We start from the raw sequence: 25,596 nt of genomic DNA, 5'->3' as shown, positions 1-25,596 counted from the left end.
CGAGAGTGCGGGAGCAAAAGCCAGGGGCAGCTGGTATGCATTCTCATCCTTTGACTTGACTAGCTGTGTCTCGCTGAGAGAAGGAGAATGAGAATCACACAGACTGACCCACGGTTTGTTCGGCCATCTCAAGCGAGCTAATTGAGGCCAACAGCTTCGATCATCGATCTATCTATCAGTACCTGTCATCCTATGAACTCATGCCCGGTATTAGGAGTTAGCAGGGCAAGCACCGATACGTGTTGAAAGCTTTTTTTGGAACTTTAAAGCCCATTTGCCGCCATTCTTGCTGACCTTTGGTTCAACCGGGCCGTTGAGTGTCATTTTGGGCTAGTCCCGTAAGCGATCTATCAGACCCGAACCCTGAGTGGCGTCAATCAATTCATAACTGCCATCGGATCAAGAAGAAAACCAAAAAATAAATAAAAAAAAATAAAAATCAAAGGGGAATGATTTCAATTTCAATGGTTTTTGATGACCTGTCTGCAGTACGGGACAAATGACCGGAGATGGTCGGTCCTCTTCAGAACCCCTCGGTGAAATACTTAAGGTACTGCACGGTGCGTCGGATCCAACACTTCAGATACATTCACCTTGGATTCGAGTTGCCGCCTTACCAGCGACCTACGGGTTGTGACTCGTAGAGCATGACTTCCTCACTCGCAAACGAAATCACCATCACTGCTCCAGGCTCGGGTGCATTGAGCGAGCCATCATCTGCGATGGCCCCTGATTCAAAACCCAGGACCCAGGACCCGCCGAATGGTGGCTGTCGGGCATGGCTCCAGGTGGTTGGGTCTTTCTTTCTGTTCTTCAATACCTGGTAGGTGCTACTTGTGCTTGGCCCATCGTTGGAAGCAAGACTGATCATCGCCAGGGGTCTGATCAACTCCTATGGCGTTTTCGAGACGTTCTACGAGGAGACATTGCTCCAAGGAACTGCTTCATCGACCATTTCCTGGATCGGCTCGCTGCAGTCCTTCTTGATTATGTTCCTCGGCGTCTTAACCGGACCCATTTACGACGCGGGGTTCGTCATCCCCTTGCTGTATCTTGGCTCGCTTCTCGTCGTCTTCGGTCACATGATGCTCAGTTTATGCCAGAGCTTCTGGCAGGTTCTGCTTGCGCAGTCATTCTGCGTGGGCATCGGCGCCGGTCTGATATTCGTCCCCAGCATTGCGATTCTTTCGACCTATTTTACCACCAAGCTGCCCCTGGTCATTGGCATCGCCGCCTCGGGGTCGAGCATCGGCGGCGTGATTTATCCGATTCTGATCCGCGAGCTGCTGGGCCGAGTGGGATTTGGCTGGACGATCCGCATTGCGGGCTTTGTGGCCCTGTTCGGACTGGGCATCTCCTGCGCGGTGCTCCGGGTCCGCGTTCTCCCTGCCAGTCGCCGGAAACTGATCGACTGGCCCGCGTTCCGCGAGGCCCCGTACACTCTGTTTGTCATCGGGCTCTTTCTCTGCTTCATGGGTCTGTATACCCCCTTCTACTACATCCAATCCGTGGCGATCCAGAACCATCTCACCTCGGAACACCTGGCGTTCTACTTGGTGCCGATCATGAATGCGACATCGACCCTGGGACGTCTGGCACCGGGATATCTGTCCCAATGGATAGGGTCGCTGAATATTCTGATTCTCTGTGCGTTGAGTTCCGGTCTTCTGGTCCTGTGCATCATCGCCGTGCAGACACAGGGGTCTTTGTTGGCCATCTGCGCCTTGTATGGGTTTTTCTCGGGTTCACTGGTCTCGCTCATGGGTCCCATCCTGGTCATGCTGTCCCCTCACCGTGGAGTGACAGGGACCCGGATGGGGATGTGTTTTACGCTGTTGGGCGTAGCTCTATTGATTGGGACTCCCATTGCTGGCTCCATCCTGGGTTCTCATGGTGCGAATATGGTCTGGGTGTATAGTGGTGTTCTGACTCTGTCCGGAGGAGCAACGATTGGGGCTGCTCGGATGAGTTTGACGGCCGGGATGATTGTTGCAAAGACCTAGATTTCGATTGTATGGTGTTGGAAGATTGATATTATGACTGGGTTGCTCTGAAGCTCCCATATAAGCTATATTAAAGAGTCGAAAAACTCCCTCGCGCATTGAAGAGTAGTTTCATAGGAGCTTACTGGGCCCTCGTGTTATATCTGGCATTGAGTTGGATAGAAATGAAGTTTGCCAGATGAAGTACCTGGGCCTTTGTATACCCTCCCTGGCCACGTAGAATGCAAAGCAACTAACTGATAGCCAAGCAATTTACCTGTAATCTGTAATGAACACTTCGTAATACAAGTAGTTTATATCCAAGTATAACTATACTGTTCTTTGAATACTAGTTGGTACTGTCTGTTTTAAATTAATATATGGCTTATTGTATATATATAATACTATAAAGTCACATTCCATAACTATATCTTTAAAGCTGATTATAACATTTAAACATGATACATTGTGTATTTGTATTACAGCAAGATCTAACCGGCACTATGACACTGTGGCTGCATATACGTCCTAGCAAGTTGTATTCTACGTGGCCAGGGGGGGGGGGGGGGGGGGGGGGGGCGGGGGGGGGGGGGGGGGGGGGGGGTGGACACCGGTGTAGCTTCTAGCCGGGTGACTTGCCATTCAATGTTGAGAGATCCTTACTTTTGATCCTACCATGGTATCTTTCGTACACTTTGGGGGTCCACATTGGAAAGCCGCATAGACAGAAAAAAAAATAAAAAGCTAATCTGAAAAGCTGATCTGCAAAGAAAATGAATTGGGGCAAACTGGGGCAAATCTGGGTTCTAACCAGTTTAGGCTAGCGGCGTAAGCATGAAATGCTGCCCCCGCTTTAAGGTATCTTTAAGGTATCTTTAAGGTATCTTTAAGGTATCTTTAAGGTATCTCCGGTTTTGCCGTCCGCTCTTCCACTCTCCCTCTCTCCCTCTCCCTCTTTCTCTCCCTCCGCCCAGCGTTCTTTTCTCAACCTCTTCTCTTCCTTATTCCTCCTAGCTCTGGGTCTATTAATTTTATTTTTCTCCTGTCTCCATTAAGAAAGTGACGTTTCACAGCCTCACTTGCCAATGAAGGACGAACAAATGGCAGGCCCCAACGCTGATGACTTACTCCACCTGGATATGAGGGCTGAGAGACGTAGGATCCAGAATCGCGTGAATCAACGCACTTATCGTAGGCCCCCTCCCCACCCGGCGCTCAGGAGGGTCACCCGCAAGCAGTCCATGTGTCATTAACCAGATCATGCTTAGGGATGAGACAAAATTTGCAAGGGAACGATCCCCCACGGCCCAGGCGTTGGAAAGTCATCGGCTCGCTAAGCAGTCAAGATCCCGCCCCTATCAACGAGAACTGTGGTGTAATACAGCACAGTGGTACTCCTCACCCTTCGTCACCTCACATGTCCGATAATTCCTTCCACCAGACCAGCGAATTCCAGCCAGATGCCATCATTTGCCGCCTTGCGCCGCCCCACGGCGGAGAACGGGGCCGCCAATTCGAGCTGGCCGCGTACCGGCATTATATGCAGGGGACTCCCCAAGTCGACCATCTGCTCACTCTGGTCAAATTGAATGTCTACCGTGCATTAACCGCCAACCTGAACGCCCTCGGGATGACGGACCTTAGGGGGTGGATGCACCCGGATGCAACGTCTGCCTTTGCCACCCTGCAGCCGAGCGCAGCCCGCGATCGGGCCCTGCCCAAGCATCTACAGCCCACCGCCATCCAGCGGGCGGTGCCACACCACCCCTGGTTGGACTTCTTCCCGCATCCCCGGATGCGCGACCGGCTGATCGTGGCCGGGGATCAGTACGACGACGAGGAACTGTGCGTGGACATCATGGGCTTCTGGAACGCCGGCAAGGAGGACCCGGCGCTGATCGTCTGGGGCCCGCCGTGGGACATCGCCAATTGGGAGATGTCGGACGCCTTCGTCCAGAAATGGGGATGGACGGTCAAGGACTGCCCGGATCTGTTCCGGGCGACCAATGCATGGAGGGCCCTACGCGGGGACAAGCGGCTCCGCAGGGGCTGAACTGCGTTCCCCTGGTGCGCCTTGACTCTAGTCTTGCGGATTGCCATTCGATGCGGTCATAGCCGTTTCACCTGGGTCAGAGCTCGTTACAACCAGCGTAGTGAGGTGGGTTACCGTGGTCTAGCATTGCGACACACAACAAACACAATCATTTGACCCTTGTGGCGTTCAGTTTACTAATACATAACGATATCGCGCCCGTCCATGGTCCATATCCAAAATCACCTGGTTAGCCTCCTTCATCGGTCGTTCTTCGATCCACGGCCGCACACCTTTAGCCTCTGCCAAAGCAAGCATTTCGCGTATCTCGCCAGGGCTTCCAATCTTCGACCCACAGAGTCGAAGACCGCTCCCGATCAATGCCCCGGCAGCGACGGAGAACGGACCGTCCTCCGGGTTACCCACCTGCACGAACGCACCATTGGGTCGCAAAAGCTTGAGGTAATCTGCCAGGGGGAGCGTGTTGGAGGAGACGGTGGATATGATGAGATCCAGGGTGCCGGCGTGGTGGCCCGCCCAGTCGGGCTCCTCGGCCGTGGCCACGTAGACATCGGCCCCGAGCGTCCGGGCGTCGTCGCGCTTCGACGCCCGGCGCGAGAAGGCCACAACCCCGTCCGCCCCCAGCGCCCGCGCAAAGAGGATGCCAAAATGGCCCAGCCCGCCGACGCCGACAATCCCGACCCGGCGCCCGGGCCCGCAGCCGTACTGCTTGAGCGGCGCATACACCGTCGCGCCCGCGCACAGCATCGGCGCGGCGGCGGCGGACGGAATGCCCTCGGGGATCCGGATCGCGAAGTGCGCCGGCACGCGGTGGAAGGTTGCGTAGCCCCCGTACGAGACGCTGCCGTCCAGATACCGTCCCGCGTACGTGCCCGTCCACAGCCGGGTGCAGTACTTCTCGTTCCCCGTGCTGCACTCGATGCAGTGGCCGTCCCCAACCCGCCCGCGGCAGGAGTCGCTCTGCGGGCCCACGCCCACGCGATCGCCGACCGCGAGCCCCTGGCCTTGGCCTTGCTGCACCTGCGACCCGACGCGGACGACGATCCCCACGATCTCGTGGCCCACGCAGCACGGATACGGGGTCGGACGCTGTGTTGGAGAGAAGAGTCAACGACTGGTCACTCCCACAAGGGGGGACAAACCTACCCAACCGCTGCGCAAGACACAGAGGTCGGACGCGCAGACGCCGCAGTGGGTGACGCGGATGTCGACGTCCGTTTCCTCCCAGGGCTTCGGCTGGAACTCCCGCCACACCAGTTGCCCTCGGGCGGCATTCGGGTCCAGGCCCATCCACCCTTCGAATTTGGGGGCGGTGTCTGGCATCATAAGTAAGTGTTGGAGGAAGCTGTAGGTGGCTGACGGGAAGAGAGATGTGGAATACTGTATTCGAAGTCAAAGGTCTTCGATCGGGGTGGGCGGAGAGGAGCATTGGATCGTTTTATATGGCCCTGGTCGGGTGGGGGGCAAATCAATCAGCCATAGTAGGAAGCAACGAAAAAGGTTCAGTCGGAGTTGTTTACTCTTACGTGATTGTCAGCATCATGCTGTTCTCTGTATTTTACTGCCGGGTCTGTCCACGTCTTCGAAGTGTATTTAGTTACGGGGTAAGCTGGCTGGGTCTTCGCCCTCAATGGGTTAGGCTTGTCAGCGTGCGGGAAGCAGACCCGCTCGCTCATGCTCAAAGGAAGTGCAGTGCTGACATGATGGATGACATGCTCGTTGCTCTTTTCATATAAACTCCTGGTAGATGGACTTAGAGCAGTTGTTACCCCCTATCTCCGACTTCAATTCGAGGAAGGTTCAACTCTCGTGGCGGTAGCGATGCAGACAATTGAATAAGTCCCAGGCGTAAGTCACCCCATTCCGCCCCTAGTATGCACACGTACTCGTGCAACGTGTCATCGATACCATCAGGATAGCGACCAAGGACGGCAGTTTTCTCTAGGACTAATTGTCAAGTAAACTCAGTGGGGCTGAAATCTTCCCTCAGACACGAAGGGAGAATTGAATCAGACTCGGAGTCAAGCATCCAGTGTACTCTATCTGAGCTGGCTATTGTATTCGAGATATCCATGGTCCCGACCGGTCAAGGGCATGCTTTTGGAGAGGTGGCCCAACTACGGCCTCTACAACTAGTCAAGATACTACTACGAAAGAGGCAAGAGGCAAGCAACAAGGGAAATTCATTTCAAGGTATCGACCATCCCATTCGCTCCTACCGGGTGAAGGAATCCACCTGAAGGGGCGTAACCTCCCCCAAGAGCTGAGCGCCTACTCGCTCAGAGAGACCGTATCGACGTAAAGATACGGCATCATACTGCCTGGATGCCGGTCGCCGTGCACCTCCGCGGCCTGGATCACCTCAGTAATCTCTTCCAGGTCCTTCGGGTCCAATCGAACGTCCAAGCTGCCCACGTTCTCTTCCAGGTTCCGAATCTTCGTAGTCCCCGGGATGGGAACGACCATTTTCACCGAGGCGCAGAGCCACGCCAGACTCAGCTGGCCGACGGTGCACTTCTTCTGCGCCGCCAGCGCCTGCAGCCGGTCGACCACCGCCAGGTTCTTCGGGAAGTTCTCCGCCGAGAACCGCGGCAGGATCCGGCGACGGTCGGTCGCATCGAAGTCGCCGGCGCTGCGGATCTTCCCCGTCAGGAATCCGCGGCTGAAGGGCGAGTACGGCACAACCGCGACCCCGAGCTCCTCGCAGGCCCGAAGAAGGCCGTTGTGGAAGGCGTCCACGGCAAAGGGCGAGATCTCCACCTGCACCGCCGCGACGGGGGTGGACGCGGTGCGCGCGCCGGAGCGTCGCCGCGGAGCACTCGCTCAGCCCCAGGTACTTGACGAGCCCGTCGTCGACGAGCTGCTTCATGGCTCGCATCGTCACCTCGATCGGCTGGTCGGGATCGATGCGGTGGCAGTAGTAGAGGTCGATCGCATCGCCATCGGCGAGACCGAGGCGCGCGCGGCTGCGCAGGCACGCCTCGCGCACGTACGCCGGGTCGTTGTGGATGCTGGACGGCAGCCCCGGTCGCTGTTGGATGCCGAACTTGGTGGCCAGGAAGATGTCCTGTCGCTTGCCGCTGCGTTGAAACCAGCTTTGGTAGCTCGTGTGGTTAGCGGGCTCTGGGGAGCTATGCGAGTGGGCTGCTTGGTCGTCGTTCAAGACCGCTGGCTGTACCTACCGCGCGAGAATGTCTTCATTGTCGGCGTAAACGTCCGCCGTGTCCCAGAATGTGACCCCCCGAGCATGTGCCTCGTCGAGAAATCGCAGTCGATCCTCATCAGGCATGGGGACTCCGTAGAACATGGAAAGACCCATGAGACCAAGACCTACAACCTTGCAATCAGTCTTGTGCGGTGATGTAGAATCCGAAACCTGCCGAATCCTGCTCACCGTGCGCGGGCACCAGAGGGCCGTTGGCGCCCAGTTGGACGGTGGGAAGCATTGTCTGGTTGGGAGAGGTGGTGGACATCAGTGCAACTGTTAGCCAGAGAAGAGGTTCGACTGCTTGTCCGGTAGAGAGATCTAAATTCTTATACCTACGTCCATCCACGTCAGCTGAACCTGGGTAGGCTCAATGGGTTCAGCTTTAGGGTCTTCTACCCTTGCATCCTCGGCCGGAAATGGCTAGTCACATAAGCATTCGGGTATAATCCCGTGCGTTCCAGGTTCCAGAAGTCGTCAAACAATGCCTGGCGGACCCACTACCATCTGATGGGATGACGAGCGGCTTTATCTCCGGATGGTTGGAGTCGGCCAAACCCTGGAGCTGACTAGCTGATCAAAGTTAACTAATGAGAGTTGAAGGCAACTCTAGCCTGAAGAGTAAAGCACCAATCCATAGATCTCCGACACTTTGCCATGGCTTTACTTCCAAGATATCCACACTATACACGGGGAGTTGCAACAGTTTTCAGTTCGTTAATTGAACACACAACTGTGGCTGTTACGCTTTGACACCTAGACCCACCCATTCGACTGCAATCAATTTCTAGTTGCACTGTGGGCAGGCAGCGTGACCATGCACAATCATGTCTCCAGGGTCAAAGATGTGACACCTAGATGCTTACCCTATTCAATCATCTTTCTGGCACAATCGGCGGTTCATATCGTTGTTAGGATGTTTGACAGGGAAGAATCAGCCAAGACGGCTTTTCGTATCACATCCAAACTGTACTACTTGATCTACACTCACCGATGTTCCAAACACCCCTCTATTACACCTGCGCACCCATTCCCGCGATCATACGCATCATCTCAACCAGGCAAACCATCTACTCAAACCACCGATCGACCACCCACCACCTCCAGCCCCCCTTCTTTTTGATGCGATGCATCCATCCCCAAGCACCCGCTCATACTCATCCACCTCCGCCCGCAACCCGCCGACCCCCAAATCCGCCCTCTCCGGCCGCACCCACCCCGTCCTCCGGGAAACCTTCCACCCCACCCCCAGCACCACAAACACCGCAATCATGGCATAATCCAGCACAAACGTCTCAATGCTCCACCTCCCATGCAAGAAAACCTCCCAGCCCAGCACCAACACCATCACCCCGGTCCCGCACACCGCAAACCACCCCGCATACGGCTGCAGATACCCGCGAAACGGGAGTGTCGTCCGATCGACACCCTGCGCTTGCAGCGCCGCGTAGAAGTGCAGATACGTGACGCACGTCCCGAAATAGTTGAGGAGGTATGAGGCAGTGATCACGCTGACCAGCCAGTTCAGGACGGTCGCGGAGGCGTGTTGCACCTGGAGGAAGGCGAGGCAGCAGAACGCCATGGTTAGGGCGATCGCGTAGATCGGGAGGCCGCGGGTCGTGCATCGCCCCAGAATGGCCGGGGCTTTGCGGGTCAGGGCCAGCCCGTGGAGGGTGCGTGAGGCCGAGTAGACTAGGTTGTTGCCGGCGGAGAGGACGGAGGTTAGGATTAGGAGGTTGACCAGGTGCGGGAGGACGGGGATCGAGAGGTTGTTCATGGAGATTACGTAGGGGGATCTGTTGCCGTTAGGCTTGGGCTTGAAGGAGAGATGGGAGGTAGGGTCAGGGTGAAGGCAGGGCTCACGCTGCGCCGGTGCCGCTTCCCTTGCGTGTGCCTGCGATCGTGGCGGCGAGCGTCGGGTCATTGTACGGCAGCACGATCCCCATGCATAAGGCGCCGGCGATGAAGAAGACCATCAGGCGCCAGACGAAGGAGGTGAAGGCTCGGTGCATGATGACCCGTGGTCGCTCCGCTTCTGCGGCCGTCATGGAGATGTATTCTGGCCCGACCATGCTGGAACTCGTTAGAATGTGTTGGGGTTTGTGGTGAGGGTGGGAAGGGTTACGTGAACGACGCCTGGATCATGCATGCGAGGACACCACAAAAGCGACCGGTATTTCCTGCAGCGAGGTACGAGACGAAGGCGCCCTGTGGTATGGTGTGAGCGCAAGGCAGAGGGTCGGCTTGTGGTTAGTTAGGGTTGGACTCACTGGGTCCTTCCAGTAGCGGAAGCCATATGCATCGTGATGAGGGTTCCCTCCGACCATCGTTACGAAAGTGTAGCCGATCAGCCCTATCATCAGGATGATCTTGCAGATAGAGAGGTAGAACTCGGCCACCCCGAAGTATCGGACAGTCAAAATGTTGAGGATGCTGCGAGGGTTAGCACTCGCGGCCAGACAGACGGGGATGCTGTACCCATATATCACCATGACAATGACAACGACGGCCGCCACCGGGATGCGATCCGTCCAATACGTGAGCAGTACATTGATTGCGACAATCTCGTACGGGATTCCAAGAGCTATCTCACAGTCAGCTGCCGAATATGCTCCCCGCAGAATACTCACCCATCGTGAGGAAGAAGTTCCACCCCATGGCAAAGCCTAGGGCATCGTCGACCCAGTGACCGGCCAGCTGAACAAACGGCGACGGTATGGGCAGATAACACACCATTTCCGCTAACGATGAGTTATCAGCGCCAGTCCTCTCCTGCTAGCGTGTGAGCCTCACCAAAACATTGGTTCACCGCGAGAATGATGGTGCCATATGCCGCAAATCCCAGAAGCAGCCCGGCTGGTCCCCCTTTCGGCAGTACAGCGCCCATCTGCACGAACAGCGCTGTCCTCGTGAGTATCGCCACAGAGTATCAACCGATCCCGAGACTTACAGGTCCCGATGGCGCCGCCGACCGCGAGAAGCTGCACCTCTCTGCCCCGCAGCTTGCGGTGCAGATGCTGCGACCCCGCGGAGAGCACGCGGGCCTCCTCGACCACCGTATCGGGGGTTTTTGTCGCTGTCGATTCCATACGAGACTGATCTTGCATTGCGAGCTGTTTCGTGTGACATTTCGCACAATATTGCTTTGTGGACATTTATATCTGCTTTTTTTCCCTAAGCGCGATGGTGGGGTGCGATAGCGGGGTTCGGCCTATGAGCAGGGATGCGGTGGTCGACGTGCAGATGCTGTCTTGGTATGACTTCACTTATCGCCTCCAGTTGACTCTATCGTTGTTTTCCAGGAATATAATGTAACAGTTCTAATGACAAATCGCTATAACACCATGATAACAGGACCAGCCTGTTGCCCAGCCACCACTCTATTCATCATCGCCAAATGGCATCGCCACCCATTCAGCCTCCTCGACCGGAGGCTCCTCACTCTCACACCTTGAACACCGACACACAAATCGAAACAGCGTCTGCAGACGCTCGCGTCGAGTCTGGAGGTCCGTGAATTGTGTCAGGTCGAAATACGAGATACAGCATTCTTCCCCAGCGGCGATGTCCTTGGCCGCCGTGAAGATCATACGGCCGTGCTGGTCGGGCTTATGCGTCATCTACCTCCGGGTTAGCAGCCATAGACGTATGCACACTGAGGAAAACTCACATTCGGTCCGCAGGAGTGATTTGCGATGGCCGCACGAGGATACACCGCCGCGCCGAACTGCTCGCCCCGGTCGAGGGCATCCGGGGGCACGGGATACAGCCCCGTCTCGCGCGGGTACAGCCCGAACGAGTTGGCCTCTTCCTGACAGATGAGCTTGAGCACCTCCCTGTCCGGCAGGGGGTGCGGCAGCACCGGCCCATGGCGCAGGTACTTCTTGACGAGCGCCGTCCACGCGCGCACCTGCGCATGCGACCACGAGTCCTCCGATCCGCAAAACGACCGCATGGCCTGCCAGCCTTCAGCGAACCCCCGGCCATCATCAGCCGGATCATCCGGCGTCGTCGACTCCCCACCCTCAGCGGACAGTTCAACCTGTCGCGCCGCGAGAATCCGCACAATCAACCACAGCATCCCGAACTCATACTCGCCCCGCTTCTCGCGGATGGAGGCCGCGAACCGCTTGAGCCAGGTGCACTCGAACGCGTGCCGGGCGTGGTCCGCCGCTTGACAGGCGGTACTGCACCACATCACATCGCCCAGACAGCCCTGCGGACAGGCAATGCGGTCCGCCCGGCACGACATCCGTCGACTGCACGGGGGGTGACTGCACAGCAGCGCATCGCTCGTCCGGGGGTCATCGACCGCGGGGATCACCGCGTAGGGCGTGTCGACCAGCACCACCTCGCCCTGCGGGATGGGCTGGGCCGCCCGCAGCTGCCGGCCCTTGTAGGGGTCGACCCCTTGCTCGAGATGGGGGTGGATCCACGCCTTTGCTTTGGCGGCAGTGACGTCTGCGACAGTGGATTTGGTCACTGCTGCTGGTTCTAAGGGTATTGCCTGCCCCAGAGGCTGTAATAAGGGCATCTTTGCGGTGGATTGTTGCGTGCGTGTGGGCACCAGATCGGTCTACCGGGAATTCACGTTGGATCCCAATTCTGGTCGAAAATTTGACCCGGCCTTTTTTTTTTCTACGGGATTACACTATCGCATCTCTTATCGTCTGCAGAGCTGTGGGTCCTGCGTGCGCTGGAGTCGTCTGGGCCAATTATTCGGGCATGAGGGGTTGGTTAGGCCAATGGGATGCAGGCAAATGTGATGGGTCTTATCGGCGGATCGCGTGGCAAAGCTTGCCCTTTTTTGCGGTCTGATGGAAGTCGGATAGACTCTTACTTTCTCCGCAAGGGTATCTGGGGAAACTCTGGGTCGATCTGTGAATATGACTATTCCTTGAAGTCTGGGTTCATGAATTTGGTCAACCTTCCTGGGTGTATCTTCCAATTTGACCACCGCTTGAGTCCAAGGATGCGCGGAACTTGGACTTTGGATGGTATGCGGAAGGGCACTGGCATGACTTGACACGCTTGATATCAATTTGTAGCTGCCATACCACGGTTGCGATTTCCAATCTACTGATGAGATTGGTCACGCAGTAACCTTCTACTGAGTACATGCACGAGGGACTGTACTTGAACACGAACTGGGGGCCTATGACATGCATAATAAGTAATCAGCTTGCGTGGATGCATGACAAGTGCATAAGATTGGCTGCTCTCTTGAGAAGAATCGACACTGATCTCAAGATTCAGATTGTCCTACAAAGAACCTGAAGTGCATATCTTTGTTACGTGAATCAGGTGTGATCATCTACGTCGTCCGTGTGGGTGGAAAGCACTTCCCGGGCTCAGCCCTTCATTTACACTCAAAGTAGAGCAGGATAACAGAATGCGTCAATGTACACAACAACTCAAATTGACGGACAAAAATCACAACCGATCATTGACTAACAGCAGCGGCCGCGACCAGCGCATCGCAGGCCGAGCTCTGCGTCGAGGCATCGGCGCTGGCAAACGGGCCCGACCAGGTGCCCCCCAACGCATCGCCGTCGCCCCGGTCCTTCTCCCAGATACTATCCGCATTCTTCAGCAGGAAACTGCGGATCTGCTCACTGGGCGCCGCCTTGTAGAGCGTCGCCAGATTGCGCATGAACACCCCCTTGAACTGCGGCGCGTCGCCCGTGCAATTCGGCTCGCACGGCTCGGTCAGCACGCCGTCCGCATTGCTCAGGGCGCTCATCGCCGCGCCCGCGATCTGCTGCGCCGTCGACACGTACGACCCGTCCCCGAACAGCTGGGCCATCTCCACCAGAGCCCCCAGGATCACGCCCTGGTTGTACGTCCACACCGTGCCCCCGTCGTTGCGGCAGCTCCCCAGATCCAGCCCGTTGTTGATCGTGTGCTGCTCGTTGATCAGCCCGCTGCGCGCAAACCAGCTCCAGCTCTGCGCCGCCCAGTCCTTGTAGTACCCGGCCTGGGACGGAATCCGCCGGCCCAGATGCGCCGCGACGCTGAGAAACAGTTCGTTCTCGATGGCCCCGTTCTGCGTGTGCGACTTGTCCCACCACAGGCCACCGCAGGTCGCGTTCCAGCCCGTGGTCATGTCGGTGAAGATGCTCGCGGCCGTGGTCAGGTAGCGCTGGTCCTGGGTGAGGTCGTACACCTGGATCCAGGCGAGCGCCCACCAGGCTTCGTCGTCGTAGTAGTCGTTGATGAAGCCGGGGTAGGCGCGGCGGGTGAGGCGGCGCGCGCGGGCGTAGGCGTCTCGCTTCACGGCGCGCGCGGCGGTCGACCCCTGGGCGCGCGTGAGGGTGTTGGCGAAGACGGCGGCGTTCTGGCTCAGCTGGCTCGCGTCCAGCGCGGTCAGGTCCGCCAGCACCGTCAGGCAGTTGGCGCTGTTCCACCAGCCCGTCGTGTCCCACAGGCCCGTGCTCGGGTTGTACCATTTCTGCAGGGTCGTCACCGCCGCTTTGGCGTTGGAGAGGTAGTCGGTGGCCGCGAGGGCGCCCTGGAGGCAGAGCAGGGATGCGAGCGAGGTTTTGATAATCATTGTAGCGGTTGATTCGATTCTCAATGGTCAGATGAGTTGCGATAGTGAATCCATCGAGAAGCAGCAGGGATGCGCAGGGTATTTAGCATTGTTGTGGCCCGGGCGGACGGTTCTTTGTCCCCGGCACAAATACAGACCACAACTTGTGTCTTTGTTGATGAATGGCTAGCATAGCGCATGATTGGGCTGTGCTTGTTTTTGAAACACTTCTTCGGCCAGAAATAGTGCTGCTTTTTTGGGGGCCAGACGCGCCCAAAACTGGGGGTTGGTCGGTGATTGGGGGGAATCACCTGGCTTCAAATCTTAGTGCGACGACGATCTTCCGCACTGCCCGCAGTGCCTGGCGTGCCCTGTCCCCCTTAATATGGAATTGCTGGGTTCCAAGGGTCCAGGATTGTATTTATGGGGCACATTCCATGGACCCTGCTTTATCCTCAGGATTCAAAGGATTGAAAGGATCCAGGGTTTCTGTTTCTGTTTCTGAGCGTTGGGGCTAGGGTCGGTGTTATAGTGGTTCGGCACTGCTCCCTTGCCGAAACGGGCTGCCCGCCCTAATTTGAGCACTCCTGCAGACACGACCCATTCTTTGTGACGGAATTCTGACAGACATCTTGACAGGTAGTAGACATACAAGTGCTAACACCCTATCGTAGCAGTGTTAGCTGTTGGACGCATGATAGCCATTTTTCATTACCTGGTTCGTACCTTCACACTCACATCCACAAAATGCCACAAAACCCCGATGCAGAGTGAGGGCCTCAGTAAATAAGGTAGGTAGTGAGTGGCACGGATGAGAGGCCTATGGCCACAAAGGTTGAGCTAGAATGGAATGCTAGCTGTCACAGCTGTCCTCTGTCTTATCTGCCAGTGATCTGAACATTCCCACCAAGTCAACGCAACAGGCGATGTCACGTAGAAACCTCCCTCCGAACGGGGTCCATGTGCCGTAGAATTCTTGCCTGCAAGATCGAAAACAAACCCTCAAAAGCCCGCGGCTCTGCTTATTTGTCTACCAGCCAGCCACTGACCTAGAATCTTCTCCTTCGGCCTCTTGGCTGTTTTCTCCGACCGAGGTGAATCAGCACGTCAAAATGGCAGCTGAATCAGCTCGGTGTTGAGCTTCACCCCGAGCTTTTGTAATGAGGTCACCACCCCTGCGACACGACCCAGACCCTCGTGTTTTCTTTTTCTTTGTCTCTTGTCGCCTTTATCCCTGTCGCACTTGCTGCTCTAATTTCAAAGCCAACTTTGTCATTATTCTTTGCTGTTAAGGGACAATCGCTGTTCGCACTGTCAAAACTGCGTCCGAGCGATATATAACCAGCGCTGCCTTACGTATCCCACCGGGAGAGCCAGTGATAGATACTTAACCAGTCAATATCATGGCAGCGATCCTAGTAACCGGCGCCACCGGCAAGCAAGGCAGCGCGCTCATCCGAAATCTGGTCGCCAGAAACGCACCTTATGAGATCCTTGCCGTGACGCGAAACTCTAATTCCGGATTCGCCCAGAAACTGCTCCAACTCTCACCCAAGATCAAGGTCGTGGAGGGCAATCTGGACAACCCCGCGGGAATCTTCGACAATGCGCACAAAGCCACCCAATCTCCGATCTGGGGAGTATACAGTGTCCAGGTACGCCCACATATTCCTCACCCAGTGGTGACCGCAGTCTTCTAACCACACCTCAGATGGCCATCGGCAACGGCTCCCAGGAAGAACCCCAAGGCAAAGCCCTCGTCGACGAAGCCCTGAAGCAGAACGTCAAGTTCTTCGTGTATAGCTCCGTCGATCGCGGCGGTGAGGCCTCGTCTACCACCCCGACCAAGATCCCCCACTTTCAGCATAAACACAACATTGAGCGGTACCTGGTCGAGAAGTCCAAGAACACGGAGATGAAGTGGTTCATCCTGCGCCCAACGGCGTTCTACGAGAACCTGGTCCCGGGCTTCTTCGGCAAGGTCTTTGCCACCTGCTTCAAGATGGCCCTCAAGGGCAAGCCGCTGCAGATGGTGGCCACCAGCGATATCGGCTACTTTGGCGCCGAGGGCTTCCTGCACCCGGAGGCCTGGGAGGGCAAGGCGCTCTCCTTGGCGGGCGATGAGATCACCTACGACCAGATGGTCGAGATCTTCCAGCGAAAGACGGGGCAGCCCATCCCGTCCACCTTCCGGGTGCTGTGCTCCATGTTCATGGCCTCGATGAAGGATATGGGGTATATGTTCAAGTGGTTCCACGATGAAGGGTACAAGGCTGATATCCCGGAGTTGCGGCGGATGCACCCGGAGCTGAAGGATTTTGGGACGTGGTTGGAGACGGAGAGTGAGTTTGAGACGAAAGAGTAAGGGGACACAGCAGATGGTTCTGTTGATTGGGTTTTGGCGTCGCTTGGAGAATTTTATTTGAAGATGAAGATGGATGTAAACTAGCAATCTTATTGTAATAATTTGATAATGTTATGCTATTCTGGTTATGCGGGGAATTATGCAGCAGGAGCTAAGGCGGATGCAGGATGACTCAGCGGACCCATCCGCCTTCCTCTTGTCGATCATCGCGGCGAAGATAACTCCATCCTTCATCCCTATCCCAAACAAACATTACCCAATAAGTCTTCTCTTTCTCTAAACTCTCCGATTCTGTCTCTCAGTTGACAATATCTTCCATCGAAACTTTAAACCTAAATTTGAGCTTTCACACCGGCCTGTGTGAGTATACGTACGCTACGCCTGCGTTAAGGATGCCGCCCGGGTCTGACCGGAAGACCGGCGGATCCAAACGGAGCTGCATTCGGTGCAACCAGCGAAAGGTGGGCTGTGACAAGAAGAGTCCCTGCGGTCGATGCGCCAAGGCTGGCCTCGAATGCATCCATCCGGGAGAAAAACGCGCCCCGCGCAAGCTGAGACGCCCGCCAGTCGCGGAGATTCTGGCCCACCTCAAGGAATTAGAGGCCGAAGTTGAAAGGCTGCGCTCGGGCGCGAGGCCAAAAGACCAGTCGGATCAAACCTCCCGGCCTGGCACTGAGTCCGGCTCTCGGAGCGATGGAGAAGGACTCGCTACAACTTCTCGCGGTCGGCTGGTCGTTCAGGGCGGACGGACCCGATATGTTGGGGACGAGGCCTCGGTCATTCTCGGGGATAAGGTAGGCCCATTCTGGTGGATGGATAGTACGCATGCTCACTGATTTTCCCAGATCCGCGAGTTGCAGGAGGTGTGTGATGAATCCTCGGAGGAGGACATTGACCCTCGACTGCGGCCCAGCAAAACCGGCCCAGCCCCTGTACCGTCCGTAGGAATTTTGGGGTCCGATCACGCAGCAGCAGGCCATAGTCCGAGCGTGTCGATGACACCTCTGCCAGTATCCCAGTTACAGGCCCTGTGGGAGATTTACCGCGTGAATGTAGCTCCTATGATTGCCCTTCTGCACCTACGCTCGACGGAGGCCATGATCCTGCAGGCGGCACCGGACAACGACAATCTAGATCCCGGACATGGAGCGCTGATCTCGGCTGTTTGCTTCGCAGCTGTGGTGAGCATGACCCCTCGCCAGTGCATCTCACTGTTCGACGAACCTCATGATGCGTGCATCGAGAAATACAAACGTGCCACGGAGCACGCCATAGCAAGGGCGAACCTGATCAGTACCCAGGACATCCGCGTCTTGCAGGCCGCCACCTTATTTCTCCTATGTCTCCGCCGAGGGAGTGACTCGAGGCTTGTATGGGCGCAAAGTGCCATAGTCGTACGGGTTGCACAGCGGCAGGGGCTGCATCGTGATGGCCAACGCCTGGGCCTGAGTCCCTTTGAGGTTGAGATGCGTCGCCGACTATGGTGGCACATCTGCATTCTCGACATGCTCTGCTCCGAGGACCAGGGCACGGATACACAGATCCGACCAGAGATGTTTGACACGCACATCCCCTCCAACATCGACATCGAGGTGATGGCGCCGGAGCCAGCCACCATGCCCCTCCCAAGCTTGGGCTTCAGCGATATCACACTCTGCATTGTGCACTGCGAAATGATGACCTACCTCTACTGGCCCAGCAAGTCTTTTGACGAGAGGGTCGGTGCGATGTCCTCGGAGCAGAAGAGTAGTCGATTGCACGACTTGGAGGCCTACCTGGAGACCAAGTATCTACAGCGGCTGGATCTGGACAGCCCCATACAGTGGATCACGGCGGTCATCGCCCGGCTGACGCTGTCGAAAGCATGGTTGGTGACGCGCCTCACCGCTGCACCCGCGGAGCCCACCGCCACCAACGATGAGATCTTCCGCATGGCAGTCGAGACGGTCAAATTCGCCAACCTGCTCCACCGGGACGAGCGCATCTCGCAGTGGGCGTGGCTCAGCAAAAGCTACAAGCACCGTCACGTCGTGGCATACCTTCTTTCCGAGCTGTGCAATCGCCCCATCTCGCCCGACACCGATCATGCCTGGGAAGCTGTCACCCAAATTTACGATCAGTGGCAGCACGACGACGTCGAGACGAACGATATGCTGCAGAAGCCATTATCGCGGTTGATGGAGCGTGCGGCCCATCTGCGGAGGAAGAAAACACGCCAATCTACGAGGTATCTCCCCATTAACGCTGAAAGCAACCCGGTCCAGGCCAAACCTGCCCAGTGGATCCCAAGCTCAGGGGCGTCGGATGGACAGGAGAGCGGCCTCAGCACAGACGGGATGGGCCTGACCCCGTCGCCGGATTCCGCCCTGGACGTTGCACAAAGTCTGAGTGAATTCTTCAGCGGCTCTACATCTGCCATGGATTGGCTCACAGGATCATTGCTGTGACGAATAACGAGCGATGATTCATCGCCTCCCGAGTGGCGACCGAGGCAAATAACGAGTAAACCAGAATTTGCATGGAACCCGCCCGCCAAGCTTGACCTCGGGGTTGAGACTCAACCCGAGAATTAGTAAACGCCCTGGCTGTCAAGCATATAAAGAGGACAGACTGCGTCTTGATTTGAGATTACAATCAACATCTATCCTGCTTCTTAATCTCTTACAATCAAATCCTCAATTCAAAATGGCAATTACTGTTGGTGTTGCCGGTATTACCGGAAAGTTCGCTCGCCGCGTGGTCAGCCATCTGCTGCAGCACTCCGACATCACCATCCGCGTCCATCTCCTCATCCGAGAAGGTCACCCTATTCAAGGGAGATGCCTTTGACAAGGAGGCGATTCGCTCATTTGCAGAGGGCTGCGACGTGATCGTGTGCTGCTACCTGGGCGACGACACGCTGATGGTGGAAGGCCAGAAGGCCCTGATCGACGTGTGCGAGGAGGCCGGGGTGCCCCGTTATGTCGCCAGTGACTGGGCCTTGGACTACACCAAGCTCAAGCTGGGCGAGCTCTTCCCCAAGGACCCGATGATCCATGTCAAAGCCTACTTGGACACGAAGCAGAAGGTCAAGGGGGTGCACATCCTGATCGGCGGGTTCATCGAGCCGGTGCTCAGCCCGTTCTTCAACATCCTCGATCCCCAGACGAACACGTTCCGCTACTGGGGTGAGGGCGACGAGTACATGGAGGGGACTACTTACGACAACGCGGCGGAGTTTACCGTCGCGGTGATCCGGGATGCAGAGGCCACGGGCGTTGTTCGCTGTATGTTTTGCTTGTTGTTTGAACCGAATCGAGGATACGTGGAGCTAACAGGATCCAAAATGTAGTTCTCGGTGGTCGTGCCACCATCCGTGAAATCGCGCAGTCCTATGAAAAGGTCTACGGTGTCAAGGCCAATCTTGAACGACTGGGGTCCTTGGACGAGTTGTACCAGACCATGCACCAGAAGCGGGCGGAGAATCCTGCTGACATTTACGGCTACATGTCGCTGTATGTCCCTCCCCCCCTCTTGGTTCGAACCTCTCCCCTCAGCGATGATGGCACTAATTGTGATCGGCTCGATTTAGCTTCTTCTACTACTACTGGGTGAATGGACAGACTTTTGTCGGGCCCGAGACGGATAATGCCAAGTACCCGGATGTCAAGCCGGTGGACTGGGAGGGATTCATGAGGCAGTGGCCTCTGCAGCAGCTCCCTACGGCCTACTTCGCCTTGAATGCTTGATCCTTGCAGTGGTGGAGGGGTTAGCGAAGGGAGGCGTTTCTCTTTAGCGTATGAGCAGCGAGCAACCGGGATTATTGTCTGGAGAATGGAATGCTACACATCTGATCCATCTCCAAAACAACCACGATAGATGTCAAACGGACGATGCGGATGTTACACTGCAGGGGGAATCTAGGCAGCGCCAGGCACCAGCAGTCAGGTGACCCGCCTTGCATCCAGCTTTCACTTCCAATTCACCTCAGTCTTCTCAACACAACTCACACTGGCCATAAATTCAATCCCAAGTCCTCGTTCCAACAAGAATCTTTTCCAAACTCACACTCACATTTCCATCTCACGTTCCCTAGAAGTAGTTATTCCATTACAACCACATATTTTCGCCGTGTGTCTTCACCATGTCCGAGGATTTCGATCCCACGCGAGAGCAAAACACCAACGATGACGACGAGCTCAAGCCCAAGCGCACCCTGGCCGACTTGGAAGCTGATGTCTCTGCCGCGGTGATCCGTGTATGTGAATTCTCTGTTCCCCCGCTCCTCGAAAGTCATCCACCAAGCTGACAAGTGCATGAGTAGGACTGCAAACTAGACGCCTGCGTGGGGTGGTTCAGCGAGAGAATCAGGGCGCTGCGGCGACTCGCGAAGATAGAGAAGACAGCAGACTGGATCAAAGGTTGGCCGGACGTGACTTCGCTCGCCCCGGAGACAGCCCAGCAGGTGGAAGAGCTCAGAGGTGAGCTGAAGCGTCACCTCGCTCGTCTCATGCCAGATGAATTCACAGAGGACATGGACGTCGCTACGGATCATCCCGACATCCTGAAGCGACTGGAGCGGAACTATCGATCGCGTTATGCCGGCTCACCGCCTGCGCTCGATCGTCGTATTAAGGCTCTCTTGGATGGCTTGCTTCGGTCGCATGAGGTCCGGCTTCCGGGGACTCATCCCGAGTCGCAGGATGATCATGCACCTCCCACCACGGCACAGGAGGAGGCCACTATGGGACGCCGATACTTCACTGAAGCCTGTACGCGACTCCGCACCGCCATCGAGAACGAAAATTCTTCGGCCCTGTTTGCCTGCGGTGGGAGTGTTCCTGTCGTGGACCGTGGCCAGTCCGGGTCGGCAGACAGAGCGGCGGCGACGACAACGACCGGTCCTGTGCAGGTGTACTGGTCGACCGCTCGCAGTGACTCCACCGCGCGAAAGCTGGTTCTACCGCTAGATGGACTGGCCCCGCAATCCAGCGCGGCCGCCTTGGGTGATCTGGTGGCAGACTGCCAGCCCGCCAGTTTCGGCCGCAACGGGGAGGAGATCCTGGATCCCAGCTATCGATTGGCGGGGAAGATCGATCCGTCCCACTTTGCTTCCAGCTTTCATCCGGCAGACTTCGAGATCCTGCAGATGGTCGAGAATGTGCTGCTCCCTGGAATCAGCGAAAAGGATCTTGGCCGTGAGGATGATGGCTCCAAACCGGTGGTGAGCAAATCTGCTCGGCATTACAGAAAGCTGCACGCCGAACTTTACAAGTTGAATGTGTGTTCCCTCGAGGCTTTCTTTCTCAGTAGCCAGGCGTGTACGCAGAAATTACTGACGTGGAAAATGATGACAGGTGTACTCCGGCCCATCGGGCCATTTCGCCACACATGTCGACACCCCCCGCTCCGAGAGTCAGATCGGCTCCTTGGTGGTTTGCTTGCCCTCGCAGTTCTCGGGGGGTCGACTGACGGTGCGGCACGGGGGCCAGCAGAAGACCTTCGACTGGAGCGAGGCCAGCCAATCCGCCATCCAGTGGGCCGCGTTCTACAGCGACTGCGAGCACGAGATCGAGACGATTACCGAGGGCCATCGATTGACGCTGACCTACAACCTATACATCACCCAGGCTCCCACGGCAAAGATCGACGCATCCAACCTGGTCCTTCAGCCTCAATCGTTCCCGTTGTATAACGCGGTGCACGAGATCTTCTCGAACCCTCGTTTCATGGAGCAAGGTACGTGCCCATCACATCACATTTGACTCACATATCCCAGCGTTCGTGCTCACAGAAGAAATCGTAGGCGGCGTCCTCGGGATGTTCTGCTCCCACGCTTACGCGCACACCTCCAATGACGCACACGTGCGCCTGCCCCGGGCGCTCAAGGGCGCCGACCTCGTGGTCTACTCGGTGCTGAAGAGCTTGGGGGCCGAGGTCAGCGTGCTGCCGGTGCTCGGCGACGATGATCGCGCAGTCTGCGATGACTGGGAAGAAGCGTATTACAACACCAGCATGTATCAGGGCCTACAGACGTACTTCAAAGAAGGCGGCGAGCTGCCTAAGATCAAGACGGACGAGTTCCTGGGCGCCGAGTATGGCCGAAAGTATGATCTGGACCGTCGCTGGAAGCTACTTCTCCTCATCCGGCGGGTTTCGGCGGTGCGGTGCGGAGCTCGGATCTTGCACTCTATTGATAGCAAGAGACGCAGAAATGGCAAAGCCGAGGAAACCGTCGCAGGTAGAATGGACGAAGATGAAGCAGAAGCAAAAGAAGCAGAAGGAGTGGTGGATTGGTCCGACGGTCACTTCTACAGGAAACGCGGGACACTTGTCGCGCCACGCCTGTGGCCGTACGACACTACACACTATGGCGAGCATTCGTCCATGGAAGAGGTAAGTTCGGGTCGCCCACCCGCGAGTGAAAGAAAGAGGGTGTTGGAGGGAGTCGATTGCTGACTGAGGCGTCACAACGTTCCATAGACCACAATGGCCGCGTGGCCTTTTATGTATCTCCCAGGTATTACCTGGCTGAATCGACCCAAGCATGCGGAGATGGCGTTTAGTCATGTTACGTATGGTAATGAGGCCGGAGTCGGGACGCAGTATTCCTATGCGGCAATCTTTGCGGCCATCCCACCGTTCGAAGAACGAAAGAAGCATTTGACTCAGTGAGGGGAGGAAGGCTACTTGCCTCTCAGACTGTCTTCAATCCCAATGACAAGATGCGGCTCGCAGGGCAATGGCTCATCTCTTCTTCTGTCCGTTGATTCTGTCGGGCGTTCTTACTGGAAGTCTCTTGCCGCTTACACATGCAACACAATTTGGGACTCTTATGATGTTTTGTGTTTTTGCCTCGAGGAGCTCAACCAAACCCGGACAACACGTTCCAGGCAAAGGTACATTGAACTCCACCATTCATCTTGAGCCAAGTCTCTCTTTCCGTGTCCAATGCCCCGAAAGGATAGTTATCGGGATAAAATAAGCTACTGAATTCGATCGAGTTGATTCTCAGCACTCTGAGCATATTTTCACCCCCGCCAGCTCCCGCTCGACTACGTAGCTTGTCATCCGTCTAGGTTGATTTTGATAGGAAGTGTATTGGAGTTGATTTGCCTTGCCCTCTAGGCATCATTATGGAGACATATCTTACGCAATTCGAAGACGGCCATCGACTTTTGAAGTATGGACCACGTATCCATCTCCCCACCGACTGATCATAGCCTCATAACCACCCACCCACATCGACCCAACCCACCAACCCACCGCCACTCCCCCCAACTCACGCAAAAAACTCCCTCCTCAACCTCTCTGAATGCTCCACCTCCCACGGAAACTCCCCCTCGACATCCCGGATGATGCGCTCATACCCCGCACTGCGGGGCGTAACCCTGACCCCAAAGGGCGCGGGATGGCTTATCGTCCCCGGCAAGAACTCCGGACGCACTTCGACCTCCTCCCCATTCTCCGTCAAAGCCTTCCCAATCCAGCACGACGCCAGCGTCTGCGCCACCGTCAGGAAGATATTCGAGTCCGCCAGGGTGCGGCCGGGGCACACGCGCCGCCCGAACCCGAAGGCCAGGTAGTGCGGATCGCGCTCCGGGGAGGGGCCCAGGAAGCGCGCGGGGTCGAAGGTCATGGGGTTTTTGTAGGCGGTGGGGTCGTGGCAGAAGGCCCTGTATCCTCTTGTGTCAGTATTGGGATGCATGCGCGGGGTATTTGGGGGTTAGAGTGAAGGGGGGCAAGCTGACCAGATATTCGGGAGAATGATCGAGCCCTTCGGGATCAGGTACCCCCCGCAGATATCGTCCTCCATCGAGCGGTGCGGGATCCCCATCGGTCCGACGGGGTGCCAGCGCAGCGCCTCTTTGACTATTGCGTCGATGTAGGGCAGGTTCGGCCGGTCTGCGTCCGTGGGCAGTCGGCCTGGGCCGATCACGCGGTCGATTTCTTCCTGCGCTTTGCGTTGCACGTCGGGGTAGAGGGCCATCGCGAGGAAGAAGGTTGTCGTTGTGGAAACGGTCTGTCCCTGTTAGCTTCATCGACTCACTTCGATTGCTGGGATTGAAACGGAGGGTGTACCGTATCAGCGCCAGCGGCATACAGCGTGGCGGACGACCATTTGATGACCGTCTCTTCCTCGGTTCCCGGGGTCAGCTTCTTCCCCTCAAGCAGATTGGACGCGTAGGAGGGCGCGTACCCCGGCTGCGCCATCTGCTGATGCACGAAGGCGAACGGGATGTCGGCCACGGCCTGGCTTTGCTTGCGAAAGAACTGCGCCGTGCGCTGGAACCCGGCGCCGGGGAACCACGCGGGGATATAGCGGACTTGAGCCTGGATGTCAGATGGAGAAGCAGATACGAGACCAGGGCCGACCTACGGAAGGGCAGAACATCCACCATCCACGTTCCCGGGCGCACGGCCAGCGAGAACTGCTCGACGGCTTCGTCGGCCAGATCCACGAGCGGATCGCGCTTGTGCGGGTCGATGGAGTACCCGTAAGCGATTTTGAGGATCACGGCACCCGCCAGTCTGACGGTCAGTTTTCATGGTATCTCTGGGGTGCAGGATGATACATACTTCCGAATGTGTCCCACTAGATCCTCGGGCTTGTTGATCAGGCGGAACAGGAACCGCCGCACTTCCACCTCCTGCAACGCGTTGAACCGGGCCACGCTTGCTTTGGACCCGATCTCGCGGTGCAGGCTCTTACGGTACGCCTTGAAGCGGCTCGAGTATGGAAGGATTACCAGCCCGTCGCCCCAGCCGGCGCTACTCCCGTCAGTATGCACAGATCAGTGCCGTTGGGGACAGGGGGTGGACTCACAGTTCGGCAAATGGCATCTTGGGCCGGTCTGAGTGGATGGCGGATCGCTTTTCCAGAAGCTCGATCGCGAGGTTGGCATCGTTGAGGATGATGAGGCGCTGTCCGAGAACGGAGACGGTGCTGATGGGTCCTGGATTGGATGTGAGCATGGCTGGTCGTGACTGTATTGGAGTTGCTCCCTACCGTAGGCATCCTTATGCTTGAGCCAATGCAGCCAGTCTGGGCTATCTGGAGAGGGAAGGTCGCGGATGTTGCCCACTAGTGGCAGAGCCGAGGGGCCTGGAGGCAACGGTGCAGAGGCACGGCGCGTTGACGAGAGAAATCGCAGCAGAAGGTAGAGGCCGAGGAGGCCGACGAGCAGCGGTAACAGGTACATTGCGAGGGGCGTTGGTGGAGTTCTCAGGCGCTGAGCATGGTAGACTCACGGGATTAGGGCTGCAGCGCTTGGGAGGGAATGCGTGAGGGTCAATTGAGGCGACAAGCGGGGAGAGAGTTCATATATCGGTTTTTGCCTCCGCGATGGCGATCTTTTCACCAAGCGAGCTACGCTACGGGCCGTCTGGCCTCTGACCGCGGGCCATGAAAAGAAGATGTAAAATGTTGCCAAGAGGTGTTACGTTAATTAGCACGGGTGTGGAGATGATACTATCGCA

At 56.7% G+C, this 25,596-nt stretch overlaps 11 protein-coding genes across 11 annotated transcripts; 6 read left to right on the top strand and 5 right to left on the bottom strand.

The window, feature by feature from the left end:
• Nucleotides 1-722: 722 nt before the first annotated feature.
• On the top strand, nt 723-2,003 carry BO86DRAFT_420667 (major facilitator superfamily protein; the record flags this gene model as incomplete). The annotated part of the gene is made up of 2 exons (XM_025675218.1): nt 723-823; nt 878-2,003. The coding sequence occupies 2 exons, from the start codon at nt 723-725 to the stop codon at nt 2,001-2,003; spliced, it is 1,227 nt and encodes a 408-aa protein (XP_025525544.1).
• Nucleotides 2,004-2,921: 918 nt separating this feature from the next.
• On the top strand, nt 2,922-4,137 carry BO86DRAFT_148395 (bZIP transcription factor). The gene is made up of 2 exons (XM_025666277.1): nt 2,922-3,173; nt 3,251-4,137. Exons 1-2 carry the CDS (start codon nt 3,068-3,070, stop codon nt 4,033-4,035), a joined length of 891 nt encoding a protein of 296 aa, XP_025525543.1. The 5' UTR covers nt 2,922-3,067; the 3' UTR covers nt 4,036-4,137.
• A 66-nt stretch (nt 4,138-4,203) lies between these two features.
• On the bottom strand, nt 4,204-5,647 carry BO86DRAFT_449570 (NAD(P)-dependent alcohol dehydrogenase; the record flags this gene model as incomplete). Its single annotated transcript, XM_025676728.1, has 2 exons — nt 5,182-5,647; nt 4,204-5,124 (listed from the first exon to the last, which is right to left on the bottom strand). Exons 1-2 carry the CDS (start codon nt 5,359-5,361, stop codon nt 4,204-4,206), a joined length of 1,101 nt encoding a protein of 366 aa, XP_025525542.1. The 5' UTR covers nt 5,362-5,647.
• Nucleotides 5,648-6,306: 659 nt separating this feature from the next.
• On the bottom strand, nt 6,307-7,481 carry BO86DRAFT_435752 (aldo-keto reductase; the record flags this gene model as incomplete). Its single annotated transcript, XM_025675977.1, has 4 exons — nt 6,307-6,789; nt 6,821-7,130; nt 7,218-7,365; nt 7,430-7,481. 4 exons carry the CDS (start codon nt 7,479-7,481, stop codon nt 6,307-6,309), a joined length of 993 nt encoding a protein of 330 aa, XP_025525541.1.
• A 669-nt stretch (nt 7,482-8,150) lies between these two features.
• Nucleotides 8,151-12,101, bottom strand: BO86DRAFT_366372 (general amino acid permease). Its single transcript, XM_025670100.1, has 10 exons — nt 10,911-12,101; nt 10,651-10,860; nt 10,191-10,353; nt 10,034-10,141; nt 9,871-9,981; nt 9,719-9,824; nt 9,511-9,673; nt 9,366-9,448; nt 9,104-9,313; nt 8,151-9,036 (listed from the first exon to the last, which is right to left on the bottom strand). Exons 1-10 carry the CDS (start codon nt 11,772-11,774, stop codon nt 8,289-8,291), a joined length of 2,766 nt encoding a protein of 921 aa, XP_025525540.1. The 5' UTR covers nt 11,775-12,101; the 3' UTR covers nt 8,151-8,288.
• A 582-nt stretch (nt 12,102-12,683) lies between these two features.
• On the bottom strand, nt 12,684-13,793 carry BO86DRAFT_457689 (glycoside hydrolase family 76 protein; the record flags this gene model as incomplete). Its single annotated transcript, XM_025677238.1, has 1 exon — nt 12,684-13,793. The coding sequence occupies one exon, from the start codon at nt 13,791-13,793 to the stop codon at nt 12,684-12,686; it is 1,110 nt and encodes a 369-aa protein (XP_025525539.1).
• Nucleotides 13,794-15,046: 1,253 nt separating this feature from the next.
• On the top strand, nt 15,047-16,262 carry BO86DRAFT_148357 (nucleoside-diphosphate-sugar epimerase family protein). Its single transcript, XM_025666276.1, has 2 exons — nt 15,047-15,427; nt 15,484-16,262. The coding sequence occupies exons 1-2, from the start codon at nt 15,176-15,178 to the stop codon at nt 16,135-16,137; spliced, it is 906 nt and encodes a 301-aa protein (XP_025525538.1). The 5' UTR covers nt 15,047-15,175; the 3' UTR covers nt 16,138-16,262.
• Nucleotides 16,263-16,383: 121 nt separating this feature from the next.
• BO86DRAFT_148336 (Zn(II)2Cys6 transcription factor) lies at nt 16,384-18,812 on the top strand. Its single transcript, XM_025666275.1, has 2 exons — nt 16,384-16,931; nt 16,983-18,812. The coding sequence occupies exons 1-2, from the start codon at nt 16,530-16,532 to the stop codon at nt 18,582-18,584; spliced, it is 2,004 nt and encodes a 667-aa protein (XP_025525537.1). The 5' UTR covers nt 16,384-16,529; the 3' UTR covers nt 18,585-18,812.
• Nucleotides 18,813-18,822: 10 nt separating this feature from the next.
• BO86DRAFT_381117 (NmrA-like family protein) lies at nt 18,823-19,865 on the top strand (the record flags this gene model as incomplete). Its single annotated transcript, XM_025670754.1, has 4 exons — nt 18,823-18,937; nt 18,993-19,403; nt 19,469-19,631; nt 19,709-19,865. 4 exons carry the CDS (start codon nt 18,823-18,825, stop codon nt 19,863-19,865), a joined length of 846 nt encoding a protein of 281 aa, XP_025525536.1.
• Nucleotides 19,866-20,137: 272 nt separating this feature from the next.
• On the top strand, nt 20,138-23,099 carry BO86DRAFT_366363 (2OG-Fe(II) oxygenase). Its single transcript, XM_025670099.1, has 5 exons — nt 20,138-20,374; nt 20,441-21,397; nt 21,474-21,855; nt 21,923-22,512; nt 22,600-23,099. Exons 1-5 carry the CDS (start codon nt 20,261-20,263, stop codon nt 22,789-22,791), a joined length of 2,235 nt encoding a protein of 744 aa, XP_025525535.1. The 5' UTR covers nt 20,138-20,260; the 3' UTR covers nt 22,792-23,099.
• Nucleotides 23,100-23,321: 222 nt separating this feature from the next.
• On the bottom strand, nt 23,322-25,319 carry BO86DRAFT_435732 (cytochrome P450; the record flags this gene model as incomplete). The annotated part of the gene is made up of 7 exons (XM_025675976.1): nt 23,322-23,792; nt 23,868-24,139; nt 24,199-24,443; nt 24,497-24,648; nt 24,697-24,888; nt 24,944-25,073; nt 25,127-25,319. 7 exons carry the CDS (start codon nt 25,317-25,319, stop codon nt 23,399-23,401), a joined length of 1,578 nt encoding a protein of 525 aa, XP_025525534.1. The 3' UTR covers nt 23,322-23,398.
• Between the last annotated feature and the right edge of the window lie 277 nt (nt 25,320-25,596).

This window comes from Aspergillus japonicus (assembly GCF_003184785.1).
Source record: "Aspergillus japonicus CBS 114.51 unplaced genomic scaffold BO86scaffold_43, whole genome shotgun sequence".
Lineage (NCBI taxonomy): Eukaryota > Fungi > Ascomycota > Eurotiomycetes > Eurotiales > Aspergillaceae > Aspergillus > Aspergillus japonicus.
Note: the sequence above shows the minus strand (reverse complement) of the source record. Positions and strands in the feature narration are given on the sequence as shown.

Coding starts and splice junctions, on each gene's coding strand:
- BO86DRAFT_148336 (XM_025666275.1), top strand. CDS start 16,530: ATGCCGCCCGGGTCTGACCGGAAGACCGGCGGATCCAAACGGAGCTGC. Junction 16,932..16,982: donor CGGTCATTCTCGGGGATAAG/GTAGGCCCATTC, acceptor TGATTTTCCCAG/ATCCGCGAGTTGCAGGAGGT.
- BO86DRAFT_148395 (XM_025666277.1), top strand. CDS start 3,068: ATGAAGGACGAACAAATGGCAGGCCCCAACGCTGATGACTTACTCCAC. Junction 3,174..3,250: donor CGTGAATCAACGCACTTATC/GTAGGCCCCCTC, acceptor GATCATGCTTAG/GGATGAGACAAAATTTGCAA.
- BO86DRAFT_366363 (XM_025670099.1), top strand. CDS start 20,261: ATGTCCGAGGATTTCGATCCCACGCGAGAGCAAAACACCAACGATGAC. Junction 21,856..21,922: donor CCCTCGTTTCATGGAGCAAG/GTACGTGCCCAT, acceptor AAGAAATCGTAG/GCGGCGTCCTCGGGATGTTC. Junction 22,513..22,599: donor AGCATTCGTCCATGGAAGAG/GTAAGTTCGGGT, acceptor AACGTTCCATAG/ACCACAATGGCCGCGTGGCC.
- BO86DRAFT_148357 (XM_025666276.1), top strand. CDS start 15,176: ATGGCAGCGATCCTAGTAACCGGCGCCACCGGCAAGCAAGGCAGCGCG. Junction 15,428..15,483: donor GGGGAGTATACAGTGTCCAG/GTACGCCCACAT, acceptor ACCACACCTCAG/ATGGCCATCGGCAACGGCTC.
- BO86DRAFT_366372 (XM_025670100.1), bottom strand. CDS start 11,774: ATGCCCTTATTACAGCCTCTGGGGCAGGCAATACCCTTAGAACCAGCA. Junction 10,354..10,650: donor CGGTCGAGGAGGCTGAATGG/GTGGCGATGCCA, acceptor CACACGAAACAG/CTCGCAATGCAAGATCAGTC. Junction 9,982..10,033: donor CGCGGTGAACCAATGTTTTG/GTGAGGCTCACA, acceptor ACTCATCGTTAG/CGGAAATGGTGTGTTATCTG.